The 24,792-nt window shown below is 41.0% G+C and overlaps 1 protein-coding gene across 2 annotated transcripts in view; it reads right to left on the reverse strand.

Annotated features, from left to right (window-relative positions):
- KCND3 (potassium voltage-gated channel subfamily D member 3) overlaps positions 1 to 16,902 on the reverse strand; it is a 479,226-nt gene extending 462,324 nt beyond the window's left edge. For both annotated transcript variants that reach the window (XM_084848355.1, XM_084848354.1), the window contains exon 1: positions 15,797 to 16,902. In XM_084848355.1, coding sequence (XP_084704481.1) covers positions 15,797 to 16,902 — 1,106 coding nt within the window. The remainder of the gene's footprint in view (positions 1 to 15,796) is intronic.
- Between the last annotated feature and the right edge of the window lie 7,890 nt (positions 16,903 to 24,792).

Here is a 24,792-nt window from a genome sequence, read left to right on the forward strand (position 1 = left end):
GAAAGCAAAAATTGGAATCAGTGGGCGAAATCCACAGGAGGTTCCTCATGCACAAATCCCATTCAAAGAAGATGTTTGTGTGCATCTCCCATTATTTTCTATGCAACTGTACACAAGAGACACTAGATCTCTATTTCTAATGGAGAAGATAGAGATGTACGAATCCACCTGGGTCTGGTTCAGGGGATGTCTATTGTGGGGGAAATCTGACCCTCTTTGAGCTTGACAGATTTCCTTGGAGCCCCCAGCCCAGCTTGTGGATTTCATCTAAATTTTTCCCTTTAAAAATGGCAAGGTAAGTTTCAGCCTAAGGGGCCGCGGTGGCTTAGTGGTTAAGATGCTGAACTGGAGACTGGAAGGTCAGCAGGACAGCAGTTCGAGACCCGAGTGCTGCATGACGGAGTGAGCTCCCGTCTTCAGTCCCAGCTCCTGCCAACCTAGCAGTTCGAAAGCAAGAAATTACAAGTAGATAAATAGGTACCGCTTTGGTGGGAAAGGTAACAGCGTTCCGTGCACCTCGGTGTTCAGTCATGCCGGCCACATGACCACGGAAGCATCTTTGGACAACGCTGGCTCTTCGGCTTAGAAACGGGGATGAGCACTGCACTCTAGAGTCGGACATGACTGGTTGGGGACACCTTTACCTTTACCTGTTTAAGCACTTTATGGTCGTAATTTGCACAAAATACACTTCTTTGGGGCCGATCTACACTTACGGGTTTTTTCGCTTCCAGTGAGGTTTCACTGCCCACCTTTCACACTATGCAGTACCCACCTTGAATTGGAACCGGAATTTCCTGGTTCCGTGCTCCCGCTTTCAATACCCTGATATCCCAGTATTTCCCCTTAATGTGCTCTGATTTTCCACCTTTGCTACTGTATCTGGTCGTAGTCCCCTCCCCTGCCTGTCCATATACGGCGGTGTTTGTATTTCCCTCCTCTCCAATCACAGCTCTTGACAGCCCCATGTCATCTTCTGGCTAATGATCGCATAGCTTCCTCAGCAATCAATGTTTCCTCAGCAACAAGCAAAGAGCTGGATGTGCGCGCGCTTGTCTGATCTCGGAAGCTAAGCAGGGTTGGCCTAAATTTTTATAGTTGAAATGGGTGACTGCCTGGGAATCAGGCTTCCTGCATTGAACAGTGGGGTTATTCTATCCCTTCAAATGAGACTAAGTTTTACCCCCTCCTATCCCCCACTTCAATTTTTTTTTAATTAAAGTGTTATCTTTGAAGAATCGTGGCTTCTCCATGATTTTTTTCTTCTAATTCAGGCATGATCTTCGAAGATTCAAAAATCTTTTGCCGTGATAGGCTACGTAGATACTTACGTAGCCTATCATGGCTTGGCAGGGACGCAAATGGCGGCCGCTGTAGCAGCCGCCATTTGCAGTCGCAGCCCAGCAGTCACCAGAAGATGACCCGGAGCCACTGCTGCTGCCAGGTAGGTCCATTACAGGGGGGATTTTGGGGGGTGGCGGGGGGGGGGTAGTCCATTCCGCCATGGACTGTAAAGAATCTGGCCACCTCACTGGAGTCTGTGGCGGAATTCTCCAACATCCCTACACTTGATGACTCAGACCTGAATCCATTCCACTGAATAACATTGCATCAGGTGACTTTGGGCAATATGAATGTATCCAGCTCTGTGATGGCCCATTCACACAGTTGATGCTGTTGTGATGAACATGCATGAACAAGCCAACCTATAGTAAGCAATCCATTACACCCCTTAAATCATACACCGTTTCTCACAGTGGTTGACTACAGATAGCAATACAATGTCAAACAAAAGAACACAAAGCCTTCCAAACTAGGAAGCCATACTGAAATCCTACCTTTAACTAAGCTGATCTCACAACATACACACAAAACTTTGCCTTGCACTGATTGGTGTAGCCTCCCAATAACCCCAGAAAAAGAAAAGAAGAAGAAGCTGCTGGGAGGCTGGTCAATGGGCAACAGCTGGTTTTGCTGCAACGTTATTGACTTGTGTCAGTCATCCTCAAGCATTGTCTTTGATTGTTGATTGTTGCCATTTGTGTGTTGAGAATTTCAGCTTGGATAAAGAATGTGCTTTTCTGGATTTCTCTCCCTTACGTATCTAAATTCTTTAACTCAAGGCATAGTTCTGAACCATTTGTGTTGGGACTGTGGTTTTTTTTTTGTGTGTGTGTGTTTCAGAAAAAGAGTGAAAATAACTTTGCCCATATATGTTGTAGAACATTTGGAACCAAATTAATTCTATTGAGTCTCTTACCAGAATTAAATATCTGCGAGGTTTTTGCCTGAGATTTGAGCCCTGTTGCCTGACCTAGATCCAACCTAGTCTGGTTTTGAAATGCAACTTTTTTTCCTCCTTAATAGTTTGCGTTCTTTTTTAGAGTTGAAAAAATGCTTCCATGATTTCTGGTGGTTGAACTTTTTTTCATCCTTCTTGCAAGTTGATTTATAAATTTCCTTTTGAGTTGATGCTCCTTATCAAACCATGGCGGTCCTTCAGATGTACTGTATTTGTGCCTATAGGGATCTCTAGAATAAATCTAATTAACTTGGTTAAAGACCTAAAGGTATTCTGAGTCTGAGATGCATCAAAACTGGGACAGAATATCTGCTCCCTTAACTTAATGCAAGTGTTAACCTCTAGCCTGCTACTTGTTATTCTGTGCTTGCTATAGCCTTTTGACTTTTGCTCTGGTCCGCTCTACAGAAATATTAATTTGCTATTAGGAGTTCCCCTTTTTAGTCAACAAATATAGTCAGGTTGTCACTTTGTACTGATTGGTTCTGATCCTGCAAAAATGGTGCTTGGCCAACTCTCACATGTCTACCCAGGACAATGGTCAGGTCGTTTGGATGCTTTTTATGTCGTTTCATTTCTTTCTGATCAAAATGCAGCCACCACTCTTAACATTTCCAAATTCTGTGCTGCAGCATGCAAAAATCACCAAGAGCTGACCTCAGAGACTCTGTAACCCTCCTTGGGAGATTGAAATAAGATCACAAACTTTATAATATTACCCTATTTCTCTCCCCATTTTCTCTCACCTTCTGTTTTTATCTTATTTTATCTTATGTATTCTATGTGTAATTTTATCTGTTTTATGTGTTTTTATTTGCTATGCTGGTCATTGACCGTAACAATAAATGATTGATTGATTGTCTACCCAGGACTTGGTCTTCCTAGCCATATTCCTGCCATGGAGTTATTCCATGGCTAGGGGGTGATTTGAACCATTCCTCCCAATTATAATCCAATTGTGTATCCACTGGGCCACAATGACATATTGGCATATGTACATTCAGTTCAGTTTAGTGATTGTGTCAGTACTGTGCAGAGCAACAGTAAATTGGCATATTTACTATTTACTTGTTAGAAGTATTTTTATGCCACCCTTCAATCTTATCCCCAGGGGCTGACTTACAAAAATAACAATTAAAATTATATCAAAAAAGCTCAGGAGAATAATAAGACCTTTGCCAGGCTTCAGAAAAGACAATAAGGTAGGTGACCACTGAACTTCTTCAGGGAGAGTGTTTCATAACTCGGGAGTCACTACCAAGAAGTCCTCTCTTTGGTGGCCACCTGCCTCACCTTAGATAGTAGGTGAGGCCTGCAGCTCCCCGCCCCCAATCATAATGTATGGCCATGGTGGGGAATCTTTTTTCTTGTCATAGTCTGCATTACCGAGGTCAAAACCTGTCAGGGTCCACATTCCAGCAGTGTGTATAGCCAGGGCCAAAAGCGTTTGTGGGTGGGTGCAGGGAGCCAAAAGTGAGTGGGGTCATGGATATGACTCCTACCATTGTTCAGTACACAACAACAACAGAATATATTTGCATCCAGGTGTTCTCCTTTGCCAACTTGTGCAAGGTTCCCTCCATCAGCGTTGTACTTGAGGGACAGAGCAGAATGGAGCAGGATCACTGAGGGGGCATGGCCCAAGGAAATGGAATGTGGTCTGGGAAGAGAGGGCTGGAAGTCTGGATTGAGAGACCTAGATGTCTACATTTGGCGCATGGGCCAGAAGTTCTCCACCATGATAGTTACATATGGAGTCCTTCAAATACTCTGGTCTTAAGCCATGAAGGGCTTTAAAGGTCAAAAACAGCACTTTGAATTGGGCCTAGAAACAGACTGGGAGCCAGTGCACTTGACATAGCACAGCAGTTTGCAAACATTCAAAGACAGGCCCCATATATAGAACCCTACAGCAGAGCAGTCTAACCTAGTGATTTCCAGTTTTGGTGGCTGTGTTTGACACTTTCTGGTAAATTGCAAGTTGCTTGTCCAGGCTGGCTTGGGAACCAAGTTTAAAACCTCTGAAGTTTAAAAAAGGGATTACCATAGCTCGAGAGTAGAGTGCACGCTTTCCATGCAGGTAAGCCGCTAAGACCCAGAACATATGCTGCAATAGGAATAGAGAACACTGAGCTACATGGATAAATAGTCTGACCTGGCATAAGGTCTGATTTATGCTTCTGTATTTTGAACTGAGAGTAAAATGGCCAGCGGTAGAGGAGAAGGCTCCTGTAGTTGTAATTGTTCTATAGGATAAGTGATTTTAGCAGTGGCATTTATTTACATCCCTGCATGACAAGTTGTGCTTGCTGAAATTTCCTTTACTACACAGCAGCTAACAACTCAGGTGACCGCTCACCCCTTGATGCTAGACTGTCGACCTGAGAGGCAAGTCCAACCAGCTGTTGATTCTCTGGGTGGCCTTGAGCAATCCCTGTTAAAAAGCCCTCTATGCATCGGATTGGATGTGTATGAAGAGACACTCACTTTACACACACACACACACACACACACACACTTTAATTATGTTTCACAGAAGGATGGGGGAGGCTGCCAGCCTCCAGAAGAGAATGTCTCTCCTAGAAGCGGGCAGCTGATTTGGAATTAATTCTGAAGAGCCATTTCAGTAATTCAGATTGATTAAAGATGCACCCAAGAATAACACTTTCATTACAAAACCTCCTGAGTAAAATTTAAATGATGCTAAATTAAAAACAGCCTCTGTTAAATCAGAAACTGATGATGAGCACAACAGTGCTAGGAAAGATGCAGGTTCAGTATAATTTGATTTGTCTGCCGTGTTCACCACTTCATTCGTTCTCCAATATCATGCAGGATATTGTAGTGTTATGTACACTCCTATTCTCCAAGCAGTGAGAAGTTCCAGGGGTGCAGCGCTTACCCAGCTTTGGTTCCCTTTGGAAGGCAGACACAGTAGGCAAATTGCATTTTGTAATATTTTCACTTACTTAAAAATAATATACAAGTTACGCATAGGTGGGGGCTCAGCTTAAGCATTCTAACCAATAGTCCAAAATCCTCTGCTGCAAAGGCAAGCCATTATTTAGGGCAGGGAGGGTGGAATCCCTCTTATGACCCCTCCCACCACCCATGTCAAAATCCATCCCCAGAGTAAAAAAGGAAATAAATATTAGTTCAACTGTAAGCACTAGTGTGCCTCCAGGGACACTGTGTAAGCACAAAGCATCTCCAGGGAGACAGCCACTATCCCAAGAGTTTTCAGAGTCCTTTCTCAGTGTCTCGCTAAAACTCCTACCTGCCCACTTATTGATCATTTTCACATAGAAATCTATCTTGATTACATCATCCTTTGTTGGGGTGAGGGAACAAATTCTACCCCTCTCCGATGATTCTGTGCCAAGAAGTAATTGACCGAATATTAAATTTCCATGGCAACCTATCACCTCTAATTTCCCAGTCAAAAGGAGAAACTTGCTAGCTGAGACAGGCCTATTAAAGTAATCTTCTGTCCAAAACTCAGTGTTAAAATTATGGAATCAAACGTTGGATGGGAACCTGGAGGTCATCTGGTCCAACCCCCCTCCAATCTTCTGACAACATACTTTTAAAAAGCCAATAGATATGCTCCACTGTTGAGCTATACCAGTTTGCCAGAAAACTACTTGCCGCCTGGCTGGGGGCATCTGATCCCACGCTGTTGCCAATAGTGCAATCCTGTACACATCTATCAAAAGTAAGCTATAGTGAGTTCAATAGGACTTACTCCCAGATAAGTGTTTATAGGATTGTAGCCTGAGTAACAGAGTAGAAAGCCAGTTTTCACACCCTTCTGTAGGTTTTTTTTTTAATTGCATACATGCATTGTGCATGCATAGGAGCTCAGGAGCCCTAGAAGGGATAAATGCAAAAATGTACAGGGTCATCCATCAGCCCTAGCTCTTGCCTCTACCTAAGTTGGCCTGGGCTAGCCACCTCTCTAATTCACTTGGATTGCTGTAGTGAGGCAGGTGAGAGGTAGAACACTGATAGCAGCAGCAACATTTCTGCATAGGTGTGAAACTGTGTCAGAGACTTATGGGGGAAGTGTACCATGGGTAAATATGTCCTTAATTCCTTAACCACATAATGTGTATTGTAAGTTGATTTGAAGTCTGTAGCAAAGTTGGCTCACTTTCTTGAATGATCTGGTTTAGTTTGTTTTGTGTTCTATGTCATGGATTCATTTTAAGGTAGTCTGTGGTTTGACTCGCTTCCTGGAGTGATCTGTTTTGAATGGGTTTTGAGATCCCTGTCAATGGATCCACCATGTGCCCTTTAGATTATTGACTCTCAGCCTCAGTGTTTCCCTTCTGTTAAATGAGTAAATGTTTTCTGAATGTACAATTCCTTAATGTCTTCTAAGTGGACGGCTCCTTAATAATATGCTGAATGTACGAGTGTTATACAGGCAACTTTGTGCTCATGAAATAGTCAAACTCTGGACAGCTTGGCTGATTTATGTTGGCCTTGTATCATGTACAGATTTGTTGCTTGTTGAGAAGGAATTTGCAAAACACAAGCAACAATGGTCCACCTTACATTAACTGAGCATTTTTCTGTGGGCTTTGCCCCTTTACTGTTGAGTGCTGCCTCTTTACCACTGGGTTCCACGCCTTTCATCATGGGACTTGCCCAGCCAGTCCTTGCTCCTGCACGTACTTGGCAGCCAGAATCTTATCTTTCAAACTCTGGCAATCCTAGTTCCACCATAAGCAAGAAATATCTCTTTTCAAATTGAGCTCTGCCAGAAGCATGATGCTGTGAAACTTCCTAGCACTGATAAAGTCTAATGGAGAATTTGCCTGACTTTGACTGGGAGACCTGCATTGATATTCCTCCCCAGTCATGAACTGGGGGTAGGGATCAGTTAATCACATCACTAGTTGTCAACTCAGTTGCTAATTTCTAAAATGGGAATTAGGGTGACCCTCTTCACATGGTGGCCTGTGAAGCTAAGGATTGTAAAGCTCTTTGTAAATAAGAAATGTTGTATTTGGGATTAATTAATAATGAGTTCTGAAGTTAAGTTTGTTGTAGCTCAAAAGTGAGCTGTAAAGTCCATTGTGGTTTTGGTGCCTTTTAAAGAATGAGTGCGTGCACACACAAATTGCTACTTTATTATCACTTATCTTTCTTTTTTATGGGCTGGCAAGGCTTTATATAATGAGCTATTGACTTCACTCTAGCTGAAAAACATATCACAAACATCAAAAGTATTATGTCTGCATCTCTATCTTCTCCACCTGACTAACCTTTCTAAATTTTAGTTCAATGATGCAAAGATTTCTATTATATTGGGCTTCCTTTCAACCACTGAATCAGACCACTACCATTCTTCAGGCCGAGCAGTCCTATGCTTCCTGAGAGAGAGTCCCAGGGACCCTAGCATATTTTGGATTCCCCATAGACAGTCCTATGGCCTTGGGAGGTGGATTCTGACATCGGTACCTTTCCCCCTCCCCTTCACAGAAGATAGAAACACTGTGGATGCCTTCTGAGGTCACAAGAGCAACTTCAGACGATCTTCCAGAGGTCTAAAATGGAACATTCTGATGGGCGGGGAAGGGAGAGGAGAGGCCAAGATATGCAGGATCCTATGGCCTCTTCGAGCCTCATGTGGCGCAGAGTGGTAGGCGGAAGTACTGCAACCAAAACTCTCCCCATGACCTGAGTTTGATCCCAGCAGAAGTCGGGTCTCGGGTACCTGGCTCAGGTCGACTCAGCCCTCCATCCTTCCGAGGTCAGTAAAATGAGTACCCAGCTTGCTGGGGGAAAGGTGGTCACGACTGGGGAAGGCAATGGCAAACCACCCCACTTTAGTCTACCATGAAAACGCAGCGCAAGTGGCGTCCCTCTAGGGGTCAGCAATGACCCGGTGCCTGCACAGGAGGAACCTTTCCTATGGCCTCTTCAGCACCCATCTCCGCCCACCAATGATAAAATGAGACAGACAGGCTTTGCAGGCCATCTAGCTAATTTATTATTTTTAAAAGAATTGACGAAGAGGAACAAGAGGTAAAATGACCTCTGCCCTCCTCCCATTGTGCCTGGCTCTTGCTGGCGGGGCATAGGAAGAAATGGCGCATTCCCATCTTGGAGTGTTCCATCACAAGCAGAGGATTGCTCCCTTACTACATTTTGTGTAGCACTCTAAGGGTGCAATTCTGTATAAACTTACCTGGGAGTAAGCCCCACTTGAACTCTGTGGGCTGTATTTCTAAGCAGACATGCATAGGGATGCACTGCAAATAGGTCAGGTATCTTACCCCCTTCTGACATTTTCTTGGGTCAAACCCTGAATAAACAGACTTACTTAGCATGTAAATCTACTAAGGCTTGCCTGAAGAAAAAATTGGATTAGCAGGTAAAGCACCTCCGATTATTATTTTGGCATGCATGTATTTTAGCAAACCTTTCTCTCTGCCTCAGTGAACCTAGTGTGAGAGAAGTTAACCTACATATTCCCAATTATTTATAAATCAATCTGTTTTACTAACAAGAACAAGGGCAGTCACTAAATTACCCAGATTAAATTCGTTGATGCGTAAAATAAACCAACATTCTCTTCTAATTCTTATTTTAAAGCACACATTATTTTGGCTGGTCCAACCCTATTTCAAAAATGCTAATTGGGCTGTAAAGTGCAACTGAGCCAATAATTTTATAAAAGCTCAGAGAACTATTCCTAGCAAACTGCTACGCCAGTAAATTGGTACGATACAGGCCTATTATGAACAGGGTTGGATGTTTTTGGCAATGTACAACAGGTAGGGAATTGCAAATATACATAATTAGGACTATACTCCTGCCAAAATAGCCCCCAAAGCTCATTGAATAAGTATGCCTGGACAGAAAGAGACCCCTTGAATAAGTTAGAGGTAGTATTTATCCTATATCCTGGGGAAAACTGAAGCTCAAAGTTAGGCCAAAACCAAAACACTTTTATAAATAGCTATCAAATAGTAACCCATAAAGAACAACAAAACAAGTTCAAGTTTAGGTGTCCCTTCTTGAATGGCATTCCACTTTGTGCAACTAATATATATTATCAGCATGATCAAAACATTCAGGATTGGGTTAGCGGTGCAAGCCTAATTAGGTCTATTAAGAAGTCGGCCACAAAACATTGTAAAACAACATACCAACAAATTTCAAACTCTCTATCAACTTCTGTTTAATCTGTGCACTCTCCAAAATGGGAAGAACACAGAATTTCATATAGAGACATTTTTCTGGCCTTAGAACTATTGAACAGCTACTGCCTCTGACTATTGAAGAAGTCTGAAAACTTTTAACAGAATGAGACTTTCTAAGGGTCTTTCCAAACTAGGAGTAGAGGTGGACTGCCAAAATAGCTGCAGCTTTCTAGTTATAGATAATATGACACAGGGTCTCAATCTGTGTGATCTCATTAGTAAAGGGCTTTTTTTTTTTTTACATGCATGACACTAAAAGCAGTTTTCATTTTCCATCTCTTTTTTGCAAATATCAAACCTACATTGGCTAGAACGTACATTCAGTTTAAAAATAGAAGTCTTCTGCTTTCTAATCCCGCAGAAGCATCATTCACATCTGCACCCATCTAGTGTGTGAGAGGCTTAGGTTGCAATCCTATACCTCGGAGTATGTCACATTGAACTCAGTGGGGCTTATTTCTAAGTAGACACACGCAGGATTGCACTGTCAGAGACAATTTTTGTGCCATGCATGAAACTACCTTAAAGCTAAATTGTAGCTATTTGCTTCAGGGTTTTTTTGTTGTTGTTAAATTCAAGTTACAGTATCTCCCATTTCCTCGACCATCTCAAAGGGCACCTACTTTGAGATTTTGGTAATCTGCAAATTTGTTTATATGCAATTGATTACATATGCATGATTACATATTCAAATGCATACAACACAGATGATTTATCAGCTAAACATAATAAGTTGATATTGATAGCTAATTCTTGTACAGCACCTAGACTTTTTGAGATATATTGTAAATGATGCTGTTACATCTAACTGACCTCCTCCTTAAACTTGGACAATAAATACTTTTCTCTCAAACAGCAGCATTAAGCTGCCTTCGAACAAAAACACTCTTCTATTCCAGTTTAGTACACTCTATGTTTAAAAATAAACTAAAGAATTAGTTTATTCTAATCCTAGACTCCTAGACTCAGATTATAGTTTAACAGAGATTTGGAAGCTATGACTAAGATTTTCAAACTTATGCGACAAATGGATTTGTGTGTGTCTTGAGTACAGCTGCCAAATTTGATGTTTTTGATCTTTTGCTATAAATAAATGTTGTGTAATAAAATGTTATTTTGGTAGGGTTGAGACAATCTGAGGCAAGCTTAATGAAGGCCCAGTAATTGTTATCAATCTTTTTTTTTCCTACCGCAATTTAAAATGTCTAAAGTGTTTTCCAAGCTTTAGTTCATTTGTGCCAGGGATATTCAAATTGTGGCCCTCCAAATGCTTTGGACTACATCTCCCAGCATCCCTCACCATTGGCTATGCTGTGTAGGGCTGATGGGACCAAACATCTGGAAGGCCACAAATTGCCGACCTCTGATATATGCAAACAAGTTTATGAAATGGTGCACTGGTGGTGACAACAAGACCATAATTCTGAACCCATAGAATTCTCAATCAAATCTGAACCCTAGCCTCCCTTGCACTAGCCATAGCTAGTTTGTCAAGATATGAGATTTTAGTATTCTGGTGTTATTAGGGATCAAAATTAAAAATTAAAAATTAAAATTCAAATTCTCAAATCTGAACCCTAGCCTGCCTCGCACTAGTCATAGTTTGTCAAGATACAAGATTTCATTATTCTGGTGTTACTAGGTATCAAAACCACAGAGCAAAGATGGGGAATGCATTGCCCTCCAGATATTGTTGGACTGCAGTTCTCATCATCCCTCACTATTGACTTTGCTGGCTAGGGCTGATGGGCATTGCAGTTCACTAACATCTGGAGAGCTACATGTTGCCTGCCCTGTCAGAGAGGGTCCTGGACATGCAATATGAGGGATGTCATGGGACGAGATTCAGCTTATGCATCAGCATTTCATTGCAAACAAAGGAGAGAATTATAAGAAAACTAGAGAGACCAACTAGTCAATAATAATAGACCAGAGTGAGTTACCTGGTACTGCCTGCTACTCAACCACCTAGCTGGACTTGAGGTCCAGCTTGCCTTGCACAGTAGTCTGAGTAACAAAGGGACATGGCTTCCCAGTGGGACAGCTGGCTCTCAAAACTGCTTTCAGTTTCACCATCATCATTACCATCATCATCTTCATCACCATCATTATCCTGGGCTTTAATTTTTGAATTTTCAGATGCATGGATGTTGCTTCAAAGACAAATGTTTGCATTCTATCTATGAACCTAATCCAAAGTGAAATAATTCCATAACAGGTTCTTCAAATGTACAGAAACACCACGGCAACCATCTTGGTTTTGAGTTGTTCTTTGAAAAGCTTAAAGCAACAGTGCACTACAGGACAGCATGAGACTTTCACAAAAATCTAAAGCAACAGGTTGGCTGAATATCTCCAGTGACAGATGACATATAGTCATGACACATTAAAGAAAGAGATATACATAGAGCATTGGATTCTGCCCTCCACATGTCTTTCTCTGATGTTTTGACCTTATTAGTCTGTATCAAAGCAGTCTTAAGAAGATGTCAGAAATCTAGATAACGCAAACTGATTGCTACAGCAGCTTCCTTCATTTAAAATAATCCCAGACAACAATAACAGATATGTGCACATTAATCTCTTTGGGATGACAGTCGTTGGTAAAAAGCTTAAATATATCTTCCTTAAACATTAAATATCCCATTTGAGTGTTTATAATTTTTTTTAGCCTCATCAGCCAGTTTGAAGCACTTCCACTATAATTTCTATGATTATCTTTGTCTGAAGACACTTTAAAGTACTCAAAAATGGTCAGTTTGGACTCTGAACACAGAAAGGTGCAGAAAGGTGATCTATGCAAGGGACCATTTCATTCAGCCAAACAGGGAACTAACGGTACCATGGAATCCTTCCCTGTATGTTTTGACAAGGAGGTATGTTTTATTTCAGAGTATCCTGTCCCTGAAAAGGGGGGAAATAGCTGCAGAATGCCACTTTTCAAATGCTTTGTCAACATTTTTAATTTGCCCTTAATTAACTTTTAAAGGCAACTCTGTGTCCTGACATAGCAACATGTTCAGGAGCATGTATACACTTGGTGAAACTGATATGAGACATATGGAGTCATATTAGGCAAAACATCAAAGGTGATATTAGGAAGTGTTTACCACAGGTTACATGCATGCTTTCCCCTATATTCAGCATTTGTAAGAATTTGCAGGATGTGCCCACTACCCTCCCATGTGTTGGGAGGCCACCATGAGTAAATGGAACATTTGTACAACATTATTAACTTTTGCCATCATTGTACATTATGACCACCACCACCACCACCACCACCACCACCACCACTACTACTTGTCCTTGAAAAACAAACAAACCTTCCTTTTGGAATGATCTCTTGAATTCATGTGTGAGTATTAACCTTTTTTTAGATTTCTTTTGTTCCGCCCTGCCTTCCCCCAATAGTCTACAATTTCCAAAACATCACACCACATATGACCTGATCTCACCAGAGGAAGCCAAAATATAGTTGAGAGACATTCTATGATATCATTCAGTCTGGAAAGCAGCCAGTTTGTTTAGTTGCTATAGTAATGTTCCAGATCTGATTAAAAACAACAACCACTGACACTGGTAACAAGATGACCATTCATTTGAGCAGACCTCCTAATGTTCATTAATGTTTCACATTTGTTTGTTTTCCAGAAAACAGCAGATCCCAAAGTCAGAGCTGTTAACCTTTTCGAGAGAAGAATTATGTTTCAATCCTTTCAACCTGTGATGGCTTGCACGTTCACACTCTTTACACATGGTATGGAAGCAGTTAAAAACAAGTGTGGCACTGTACAAAATCTAATGATCGAGCACCGTGAAAGCAACTGCTGTACGCTTAAAAATCAAAAGCCATGAACTCCTGGGCAGAAACACACTCAACTGAAAATTTTTCACATTTTCAAATCTGGTAAACAGAATTCTAAAGTAAAGATCATAGAACGTTGGACTGCTTTGGATGGCTGGAAGAGAAAAAAACTCATACCTACTATCATCCCACATAAGAGAAGGAATGCTTTTTTTTTAATGGAGCCTCCAGTTTTTAGTAGTAGAACCATCCATCTGAACCCCATATGTACCTGCCCCTAGGTGGCTTTCTTGGCTGTGGTGCCCTGCTCATGGAATGCCCTACCCCTCACCTCCAATGAGGCTTGCCTAGTGCCCACGGTGTTATCTTTTTGGCACTGGCAAAGACATCCCTTTTCACCCAGGCATTTTAGATTCTAGATTTTACATTTTAAATTTGCATATAGAGGGTAGCAATAGCTGCTTTTTTGTATTTTTGTGCTGACTACTGTTATTCTCTTTTATTGTGTACTGAAAAGACAGACATTGTGTACTGTTATTTAATTATGTATCTCACCCAGAGAACATTTGATAATGTGAGGACTAAAATATAACAAATAATCAATAAATCTGAAGTTGACAATTCAACAAAATCCATGTGAAGTTTAAAGACAAGTGAAAATCTTACAAGAGCGACGTGTTCCTTGCCTTTGACTAGATCACAATAATTGCACCCATCTGTATTATCTAGAGTCTGTCTGTACACTTGGACTACAATCCAATAGCAAGTTCAACACAGTTAAGCCCATTGATTTCTTTTGATTTCGTTGGGCTTAAGCATGTGTAATGCTCCATTGTTCTGTGGACATGCTACAATGGCCACAAGTCTCTTTCATTGAATCATAAGCTGTGAGTGCAAACAGGATGATTTCCTGTTAACAGACCAATCCTGTTCTCTAAAAACTTACCAGCTCTCAGTATCCCCCCCTCCCCTGGTACCTATCTGGATCTAATTGGGGGAAGGGGAAAAATCCCAGGGTGCAATGAACTAAGTTTATTAAGCTTTCTCATAAATTCAATTTATAAATGTTTCGAGACTATATTCTTCCTTGAGGATGTTTCTTAAAACACAAACAATGCTAAACATGCATTATTAGCAATAATGAAGCTAAATAAGTGTTATGATTGCTAGCACTACATGCTTCATATTTGTCTTCTTATAATCATCTCAAGCAGGCATCCTCAGGATTTCATATTTTCTTTCTCTACTCAGTTTGTGTAGGGTGGCCAGGTGTCCTACTTTACAGAGGGCAATCCTCCATTTTGGAGAGCTACCAAAGGACAGCCCTGCATTTGAAGGTCTCCTCATTTGAAGAGGTGTCCAGTCCAAGTCCAGTTTAAAATCAAAGAGTCATAAGGATGGAGAGAAGGGGCCTTCACATTGCCCATCCACAGCTAGAACCCAGACAGCAGACTGAGCAGCAAGCACAGTCTCGCCTAACTCACCTAGTCAGTCTTCTCTCAAGTATGGTGAGATATATTGTATTTCTATTTAAAGTATAATTATTTCCATTAAATGTCCACCTTTACATATAAATTTCCCTGTGGAAATGTTATGCAAATTGGTGCCTTATTTTGTCCTCTTTTTTGATGATGCATGTCCTTTTGGGAGATGATGTTTAAGTGGCCACCCTAAAGCTGGGCAATGAACAAACTGAGTAGAGATCTAAAAGCAGTAGAATATCTGCCGGTGTCCATTGCATGTGATATCACTATCAATGATAGCCTGAAAGAAGGTTGTTGTTATTGTTGTGATTGTTGTTAGGATAGATATTGTCATGCTTAAGCAGGTATCTTTGAGAGAGAGTGTATGGATGAATGCATGGTATAAATGTGTTTATACATTTGATTTCAAAGAAAGCTTAAAAAAATTAATTCTTCGTACATTTGGGGTTGTTTCTCCTCTCCCCGCCCACTTTTGTTGTTGTTGTTGTTGTTGCTGCTGCTGCTTTCTGGCAAGTTCAGAACCTATTCGTTCATTTTGATCTCTATTTGGATTTACTGTCATTTTAACGGCTGTCAAAGGCAATATGAAAAGCATTCAGATAATATCATAATAAAAGTGGATTCTTTAAGTCAACACAAAATGAAGATATTTACAGGTCCCTGCTCCTTTGATCAAAACTGAAAGCAGGATATGTTGTATGTGATCCTAGATTAAAATATTAAGACCTGTGTTTTTTTCCCCACAACATTATGGGCCAGCTGTCATTGCTACAAAGTTACCATGACATTGTATGCTTAAAGATGTGTAACTCTGCTTTGTTAGAAGTAATATAAACGGTGACAATGAAAGGAAAATAAATAAATATTCAGTACTAAATCTTTAGTCTATGTTTTGGGGTGGGATCAGATATGCAACCTGAGAAACTTACCAAATTCCACCAATCAGCACATTTGGCCTTTGATCAGGAAAGAGAAGTACAGCACTTACCCCAGGGTTGTCATGGTGACAATAGTGTACCAAAATGAAGCTGGAATGCTGGTGAACTTGCTGGCTGAAGATCCTTTCTCTGCATAAAACATCACAGTAGCAAAGATGATGATTGCCATAGTGAGAGAAAAGAGAAGAAAACCAAGCTCAGAGGCACAGCTCTTCAGAGTGTACCCCAAGATTCGCAAGCCTTGGGAATGACGGGAGAACTTGAAAATCCGGAACACCCTGAAAACCCTCAGAGTCACAAAGGCTCCACTGACATCTTCATTGTCTGTCATCACCAAGCCAATGTAGTAGGGCATAATGGCCACCACATCAATGATGCTCATCACACTCCTGATGAACCTGTAGCGACTGGGGGCTGCAAAGAGTCGCATCAGATACTCGACTGTGAAAATCATAACACAAGCAGTGTCCAAGCAGAAAAAAGCCATCTCATATCTTTCCCCACAGGGCAGTTCCCTGTTGCCAGGAATTGTGCCACACGGTACAGTCTCCACTACATTGGTGATCACAGAGACGGCAATAAAGAAGCCGGTGACGTAGTAAAAGACTAAGGCTAAGGTGCTGGTATGGGGGTTCTCAAAGGCTCGCCACATGGTCTGCCGGAAGCTCAGGGCTGGCATAGACTCTTGCTTATTCTCGGAGTCACTGTCATCCATCAACCGCTCAGCATTTTCCCGTTTCCTGTCTTTGTACTCTTCATAACAGCAGTCCCCAATGATATCAGGTAGGATCCCATAAAAGGCAAGCTCCTCATCATAGGCCGAGATGCATTCATACCTTGGGTAGTGCAGTCTCCCAGTTCTGTAAAAGTTTAAGATACACCTGAAGACGTCAGGGTCTCGGTCAAAAAAATATTCCTTTGTGTCTTCGTTGAAGAAGAACTCTTTTTCTGTGCTGCCAAGCAGAGTGTCAGGATACCTTTCCAAGGTAGTCCTCCATGTCTGGAAGCGCCTGCCACTCACATTAAGAATTATCAGCTCATCCTGCCGCTTATTTTTATCCGCTGGGGCCAGTGGCATAGGACAGTTGGCTACTGGCATCCATCCTATGGCAGCTGCTCTGGCAAAGGGCAGCCATGCTGCTACACCCGCTGCCATGATGGATCTCAGTTCAGGATGGAAAAAGGCAGTTCTTCTAAACAACACTTGGCTTCAGTTCAGTTCCATCTAAAAATGCAATTAAATAAAATACAGAGTGAGTGGCCATTTTGCCATTGTTGCCATCTATGTAACAACTTAAATTGGCCTTTCTGAGAACCCTTGGTTAGAAGGAAGGGCAAAAAGATGTTCAATAAATAAATGCAATAATTCCATGAATCCCTGCAACATATGAGACAGACCTTCAGTGGCAACAAATGCACATGAGATCAACCTGACAACATCTTGAAAGGGACTCGAAGACTCAGGGAGAACTAGTCACCAACCAGCCAAATTCTGCAGATAAGCACTCTATATCTGGAATGCCCAGCATCAGGCATATTGTGAGGAGTGATGCCTACCTGTTTTGGTCCATAGGCTTCTTTCTAATAGTACAAAGTTAGGAAAGGGATCTGTGCTGCTCTCCAGGATTGGCCTGTTTGTACCCAATTCCCTCCCCCCCACACACCTTTTAAAACTCAAGCCTTGATAGTCAAACCTATATCAGATTTCTGTTTAGAAGAATTATTGTTTTAAAATGCACATAATAATCAGCATGAGAAAGTTATGGCATTATTATAGGTAGCATTTTTGAATAGCAAATCATTCCTCATTAAGACCATTTAAAAGTAGCATCAACACACTAATTTAAATTTGCTTCCTTACAAACAAGCTTGATATATCTTTCCCCCAAGTGTAAACACTGGGCCCTCATCGAGAAACACTGATGTGCAACAAGACATTGCATGGAACTGGTACTGCCTGTGGAAAAATCACTCCCAGTGGCAGAGACATTTGATGTGGTTATGCATCACACTACATTTAGAGATTGGGGGGGTCTATCCTCATTTGACCTGTGTGTGGTAACCTATCACACACTGCCATATGCATGTCCGTGTGCATAAAAATGCTGTCCAGTGGAACATTTCCCCATCTTTGCAGGTTGCTCAGTTCATCCGTCCACTGTAGTTGACCTATATGACAACTGGGCAAATATCCAGTTCTGCTACTTTGGGCCAATGTAGTGGGGATGCAGTGTAGTTTTGCATACGCAAAGCAGTTGCTCCTTGACAAGCACAAGTTCCTCACCAAGCAAGTAATCTATGGAGCAGATCCTACATGATTACTCCAAAATATAGCTGTCAGAAGGAGCTGGAATTGCTGAATTATTTTGCTGACTGCTCATCCAGTACAGTAATTTTTCATGACCGCAAGACCGTGATGGATTTCTAATAATGACAAGAAAGGCAGTAATAATGCTTATAAAGAAAACAAAACACACACACACACTAAAATATCATGAGACTGGGTGCTCACTCTAGGCAAGTGCTACTATCAACTAAAGGTTTTTTCAAGTTGAATATATTCCAGGGCCTCTCTTGTTATCCAGACAGTGGTCTGGAGGCTAAAAGTATAATTTGTTACACAAACTGACCCCCTCAGTAAACAGGCTGGCATTTTGGGGGCTAGTGCTAAAACCCTATGGATTAGAGAGGGATTCATGTGTGCTTGGGGGGGGGGGTGCTATTATTTCTACAAAGAGAAAACACCTGCCTTCACTCGTCCTTGGGGATTCAGCCAACCAGCACCAGCCTGCCTACTTATTTGCTTATTCTAATAATATGCATATTAATATCAGGTACAGGCTAGTGCATTATGAATTTAATAGAGAAAACACACATTGCAAATTGTACAATCCAGAGAAAGTCAGGCATGAGCCACTGAAATCAGTGAGATTCAAAAACAGATTTGCTCATGCTTTCAATGGGATTCAAGGGAGCCTAGCTGGATTGCACATGCTTTTCAATCCCATATGTCAGGATAAGGACATGTGAAGAGCCTTGCTGAATGAGACCAAAGGCCTGTCAAGTCCTGCATTCTGTTCCCACAGTGGCCAACCAGGTATCCATGAGAAACCCACAAGCAGACCCCGAGGGCTACAGCCCTCTCCTACAGTTGTTTGTTCCCAGCAGCTGGTATTCAAAGGCTTACTGCCTCTGATACTGGAGGTAATATATAGTCATCATGACTAGTAGCCATTATTTTGTCTAATCCCCATTCAAGTTGGTGGCCATCACTACATGTTGAGGGAGTAAATTCCACAGTTTTGACTATGTGCTGTGTGAAGAAGTATTTCCTTTTGTCTGTGTCAAATCTCCCAGCATTCACCTTCATTGGAGGCACCTGGGTTCTAGTATTATGAGAGAGGGAGTCCAACTTTTGCATATCCACTTTCTCTGCACCATTCCATGATACCAGCTGTTGTAACCTTTCCTCATTGGGGAGTTGCTCCAGATCATTTTGGCTGCCCTTTTCTGCACCTTTAAAGGATGCCTGGAGTATCTAAAAAGGATGTGCAGGATTTTCAAATTTGGCTATTAATACATTAGTAATAAGTACAGTACCTTGCTGAAAGTGGCTCAAAATGATGTTGCATAAGGATATACGTTATACAATGCAAATCTATTCATGTTGTTGTTGTTGTTCAGTCGTTCAGTCGTGTCCGACTCTTCGTGACCCCATGGACCATAGCACGCCAGGCCTTCCTGTCCTGCGCTCTCTCCCGGAGCGTGCTCAAGTTCATATTCATTGCATCCGTGATGCTATCTAGCCATCTCATCCTCTGCCGTCCCCTTCTCCTTTTGCCTTCAGTCTTTCCCAGCATCAGGGTCTTTTCCAGGGAGTTTTCTCTTCGCATTAGGTGGCCAAAATATTGGAGCTTCAGCTTCATTATCTGTCCTTCCAATGAGCAGTCAGGGTTGATTTCCTTTAGGATGGACTGATTTGACCTCCTTGCAGTCCAGGGGACTCGTAAGAGTCTTCTCCAGCACCACAGTTCGAAAGCATCAATTCTTCGGCGCTCAGCCTTCCTTATAGTCCAGCTCTCACAGCCATACATTACTACTGGGAAAACCATAGCTTTGATTAGATGGACCTTTGTCGGCAAGGTGATGTCTCTGCTTCTTACTATGCTGTCTAGGTTTGCCATAGCTTTCCTCCCAAGGAGCAAGCGTCTTTTAATTTCATGGCTACAGTCACCATCTGCGGTGATCTTGGAGCCCAAGAAAGTAAAATCTGTCACTGCTTCCATTTCTTCCCCTTCTATATGCCAGGAAGTGATAGGGCCAGAGGCCATGATCTTAGTTTTTTTAATGTTGAGTTTCAAACCAGCTTTTGCACTCTCCTCTTTCACCCTCAACAAGAGGCTCTTGAGATCCTCTTCGCTTTCTGCCATTAGGGTGGTATCGTCTGCATATCGGAGGTTGTTGATAATTCTCCCGGCAATCTTAATTCCGACCTGTGAATCATCCAATCCGGCATTTCTCATGAAATCTATTCATACGTACTCATAAATAAGTTTCACCAAGTTTAAGGAGAGTTACTTGCAAAACATGCAGCCCAGCCTTATGCATGCAGAAGTAAGTCCTAGTATGTTCATGGGTGCTTACTCTGAGGTGGGTATGTACTGGAAGTGTTGTAGCTGTTAACTATAATGATATCAAGGTATCATTAGAGATCAACTCATACCTGTGTAGCAACTAGCAATAGTGCTGATTCATACAAAGAAAAACTCTGGACTTTTAATTGGTATTACTGTTGGTAGCTAACTACATGCCATTAGCAAAAAGCAACATGGGTATGCAGGACATGTAACTGGCTATAATGTAAAGGTTATCTGACTAATAAATTATTGCAAATAGAAAATCAGAGTGTAGATTACAACTGAAGAACTTCACAAAACCTTAGGAGATTTTTTCAACCCAAATTTAAAGCATTATTATCTGTGCACAGTTACCCTTGTGGTATGTAATTTGAGACATTTGTTTGCATTGGCTCCAATCCACTGTGAAGAGTTAGGCACAAAACAAAACAAAACTTAGTGAGAGCAATTATAGTAGCTCAACAGCTCAGCACTATGTTGCCTCTTAGTCTTGAAAACCAGGTGAAATTTTCCAGTGGTGTTTTTACTCAACTTTGCATAAATAATTTTTCTGTTAAGCAACAGACTTTTGTTGGTCATGTCAATGGTTCAAAAGCATACATTTCTGCATAGAATTTCAGACTGCTGTGGTGTGGTAGACCAGAGTGTCAGATTGAGTTGCTAAGAGCATGGGGATGTCCAAGATTAGTCTTTGAGAAGCTAAATGAGAAAATATGTTCATGAGAATTCCCACTGCTGGCATGCCCATGAGGGAAACACATATTCTAAATCTAGAGAACCGGCTGGTTAAAGGAAGAAATTGTACTTTCATCTGTTGGTGATTGTCCAATTGCACAGATTTATACCATACTCTGGATTTGGCCATACGTGTCCTTGTAAAACCTTTAATCAAATTCTTTACATTATTTACCTTTGTTTTCCTTTGTATTTATTCTCAGATCATTACCATTTATTCATTTATTTAATTTAAGTATTTGTATGCCTTGTTTCCACTTTATGGTCTGCAATGTCAATTACAACCATTAAAAAAATAACATTCATAAAGCCATGAAAAATATCCATTTAAAACTATGAATATAATGATATAACACAGAGAGATTAGAGGGGGGAAGGAAAAAGAACCAGCTAAGAGCAAAACAATACAATGGACAGTATCATACAAGCCAGTAAGGTTAACAGTCAAAACCAGTAAAATGGCAGAAAATTAATAAAACAGCAAGTTAAAAGCATTGTGCAATAAAATGACTTCAAGGAATGATCTAGAAGAGCCAGTTTTTATACTGCAGTCAGGAAATGGAACCCAGGAAGGGGCTATGAAGATGAACAAGTAAGCCCATGAAGACAGGAGTAAGCTTGATCCTTAATGGTTGGGCTACCAGGAGCAAGGAATAGGTTTATCCCCTATCTCAGTACCTTCACTCTCCTATGTAAGTGAGTGGCCACTATTCATTTCTGGGAAGTGGGTGGGATGTTGCATTTGAGTGCTGCCCTCTACCATGGTAAGCACTTAGTTACCTGACCATCAATGACAGGAAACTTGCAGGGATTGATCCACACAGCATCCCTTCAGAGGATGCCATCTCCCTGTTTATCCTGCATATCATAACAAAGACCATTTTGCTACTTGGCATATAAACTTCACTACTGAAACTATCCTTCAGTGATCCATGCCCTGGTAACCTCCCACTTGGATTACCGCAGTGTGATGTGGGGCTGCTTTTGAAAATGGTCCAGAAATTTCAGCTGGTACAGCATATGGCTGAAAGACTGGACATTATGAACATATCAGGTCAGTACTTTGTCATCTCTCCTGGTATCCTGTTCATTTCTGGGCCCAATTCAAAGCATTGTTTTTGATTTTTAAAGCGCTTCATGATTTGGGGCTTTAATCTCTGAAGGATCATCTCTCCCCATGTGTACCCACCTGAACCTTGAGATTATCATCAAAGACCCTTCCCTGAGTGTGGCCCACCATGTGAGGTACAGCGAGTGTCTGTGAGAGAGTGTGGCCCTTAATTAATGAATGTCCTTCCTAGAGAGGCCCAGGTCTACTTTAATGTTCTTTTGGCATGAGGCACAGACTTTTTATTTCCCCTGGGGTTTTAAACAATGATGTGGTTTTATACTACTTTAGATTTATTAATTTTCTGCCTGCCTTTAGTATTGAAAAGTCTCTCTTTCTCTGACCTCTGTTTAAAGAAATCGTAGTTGTGTTCACTGTATTTTCTAGTATTTTTATTATTTCATTGTAACTTTATTACTTTTTAGGTTTTCTTTATTCTTTTAAGCTGCCCAGATAATTTCTGTTATAGGAAGGCATGTAAATTGTTTGTATGTATGTATGCATACATTATCTACAAATACATCCATCCATACATAACCCTTTATGTGCTATATTTAGTCCATAGTTAATCCATGGTATCTATCCAGTGTCATTTTGTCATGAAGCATCTTAATTGTATGGAGAGTTCTATACCCATCTCTAGAGCTATCTGCAGTAATTGATACCAACATATCTTTTAAAAGTTGAATGAGAACTGGGAAAATCAATCTACTGGTTAAATCATTGCTAAAACTATCACCAAACAATGCTCCTGCTACCAGTTACTGCAATTACACCCATCACCTTCACATAGTATGTTTTGCTGAAAAGACCAGCTGAAATCTAGGATGCAAGCAACTGAACACTATGGTTAACCTAACTGAGGCCCTTAGTTTAATTGTGTTCTGTGTGGCATACCATTCATATGTTCATTTGCAACACGATAATACATTTGAACACTGAGATATTGGAATGATATTGAAATCTCAGTGTTCAATGGTATGTTCCCTACCCATGCTGTAGTACGATTGTGTTTGAAGTTCAAAAACCAGGGCTAGAGATTTCAGAGAAATCTGCAATGGAACCAAATGAGTTTGGATTTTCATGAATTTGACCTCCAAATTCTGCAGTTGACCGGTTTTTCCCCTGGGGTGGATTCTGCGGACTTATAGACTGGCTTTCTAACTTTCCCGAATTTTGTGCAATCATGTGGTAGAAAAATATGCAAAATTAAAAAAAAAAAGCCAAAAATGCACATTTTCCCCATAGGCTAAAACATGAAAATGTGCATTTGGGATGAATTCGCAAATTTGCACACACGCAAATTTGCACAAATTTGGAAACAAAGGAAAAATTGAATTCCTCTGATGGGTGGACGATGGAACAAAAAGCACCTTACAATCTGAAAAACACAGATGGAATGGATTTTACACAATTTATACAACCCTAACCAGGGCTAGATTTACACTAGTCCTTTTTATCGGTATTGAAGTGCACTTATACCTTTTGGGGCAAATTACGCATTCTGTATACCACTTTTCTAGCATTATTCTCCACTTTTTATTCTGTATTATCCAAAATACCACAACAGATGTCAAGTGTGTGCTCTACAAGGTGTAAATGCACAAAGGGGATATAGTGTCACCATGATGGGATTGTACTGATATGTAGATTTGCTACAGGTCATCCTCACTCCCATTTTCAAAGGAGGGTAGAAAACGCAAAATACAATACATAGTTCAGTTCAATATTCTGTGTTTCAAGTATGGGGAAGCTCAACATCATACTCATTATCAGGAGTAGGGGCAGAAGATGAAATGAAATGCAATATCTACCTTGAAGGCCGAGACAGCAAATATATGTTTATATGCACATTCAGGACAACTTTCTGGATTTTGAGAATGAACTTCATTCTTATTCTCACCCCCATTTTCTGGGTGGCGTGGGGAAGCAAATACATAAACACAGCATGGTATCTGAAGGCTAAGATAGATCAATGAAGCTTGGTGTATACATTTCAGACACTATGACATATGCCATGTTCAGACACAAGTCCCATGCCTATGCCCTATATCCATTTTCAAGAGGGCCAGGAGTGAGCAAGTGAGACTTCTCAGATCGTGTTCTTTACTAGTTAGAATGCATAGGATACATTTCAACATGATGGTGATGGTGTCAGAATTTATTCTGTGGAACCTGACTTTTGTCACCTTATACAAAAGACTGGCTTTAATACAAGTGCAAGGTGGTATCTGGCCTTTTAGTTATTGCCAGAACATAATCCTGAATAGACCCAAAGAGATTAGAATTGAAAGTCAGCAGGAACAGAAAGGTACAGAATATAAGAAAACTGCTAAAGTTATAAAATAGCATTTCACTCACATTCTTTACTGAGCTGAGAGTACTGGCTAAATATAATGAGAGTTCTAGTGAAACATGTAATCCGCTTCCATCACTAAAAGAAGCATTCTCCATGGGCTCAAAAACTCATAGGTAACATTTCATACCCACTGAAGTGGTAGATTTTTGATATAATAGCATGAGACCAACAGAAGAACCAAGGAAGTCCACCAAAATCTTAATTGCA

This window comes from Heloderma suspectum, chromosome 4 (assembly GCF_057233095.1).
Source record: "Heloderma suspectum isolate Gila_16-S chromosome 4, 16-S_ref, whole genome shotgun sequence".
Taxonomy (NCBI): Eukaryota; Metazoa; Chordata; class Lepidosauria; order Squamata; family Helodermatidae; genus Heloderma; species Heloderma suspectum.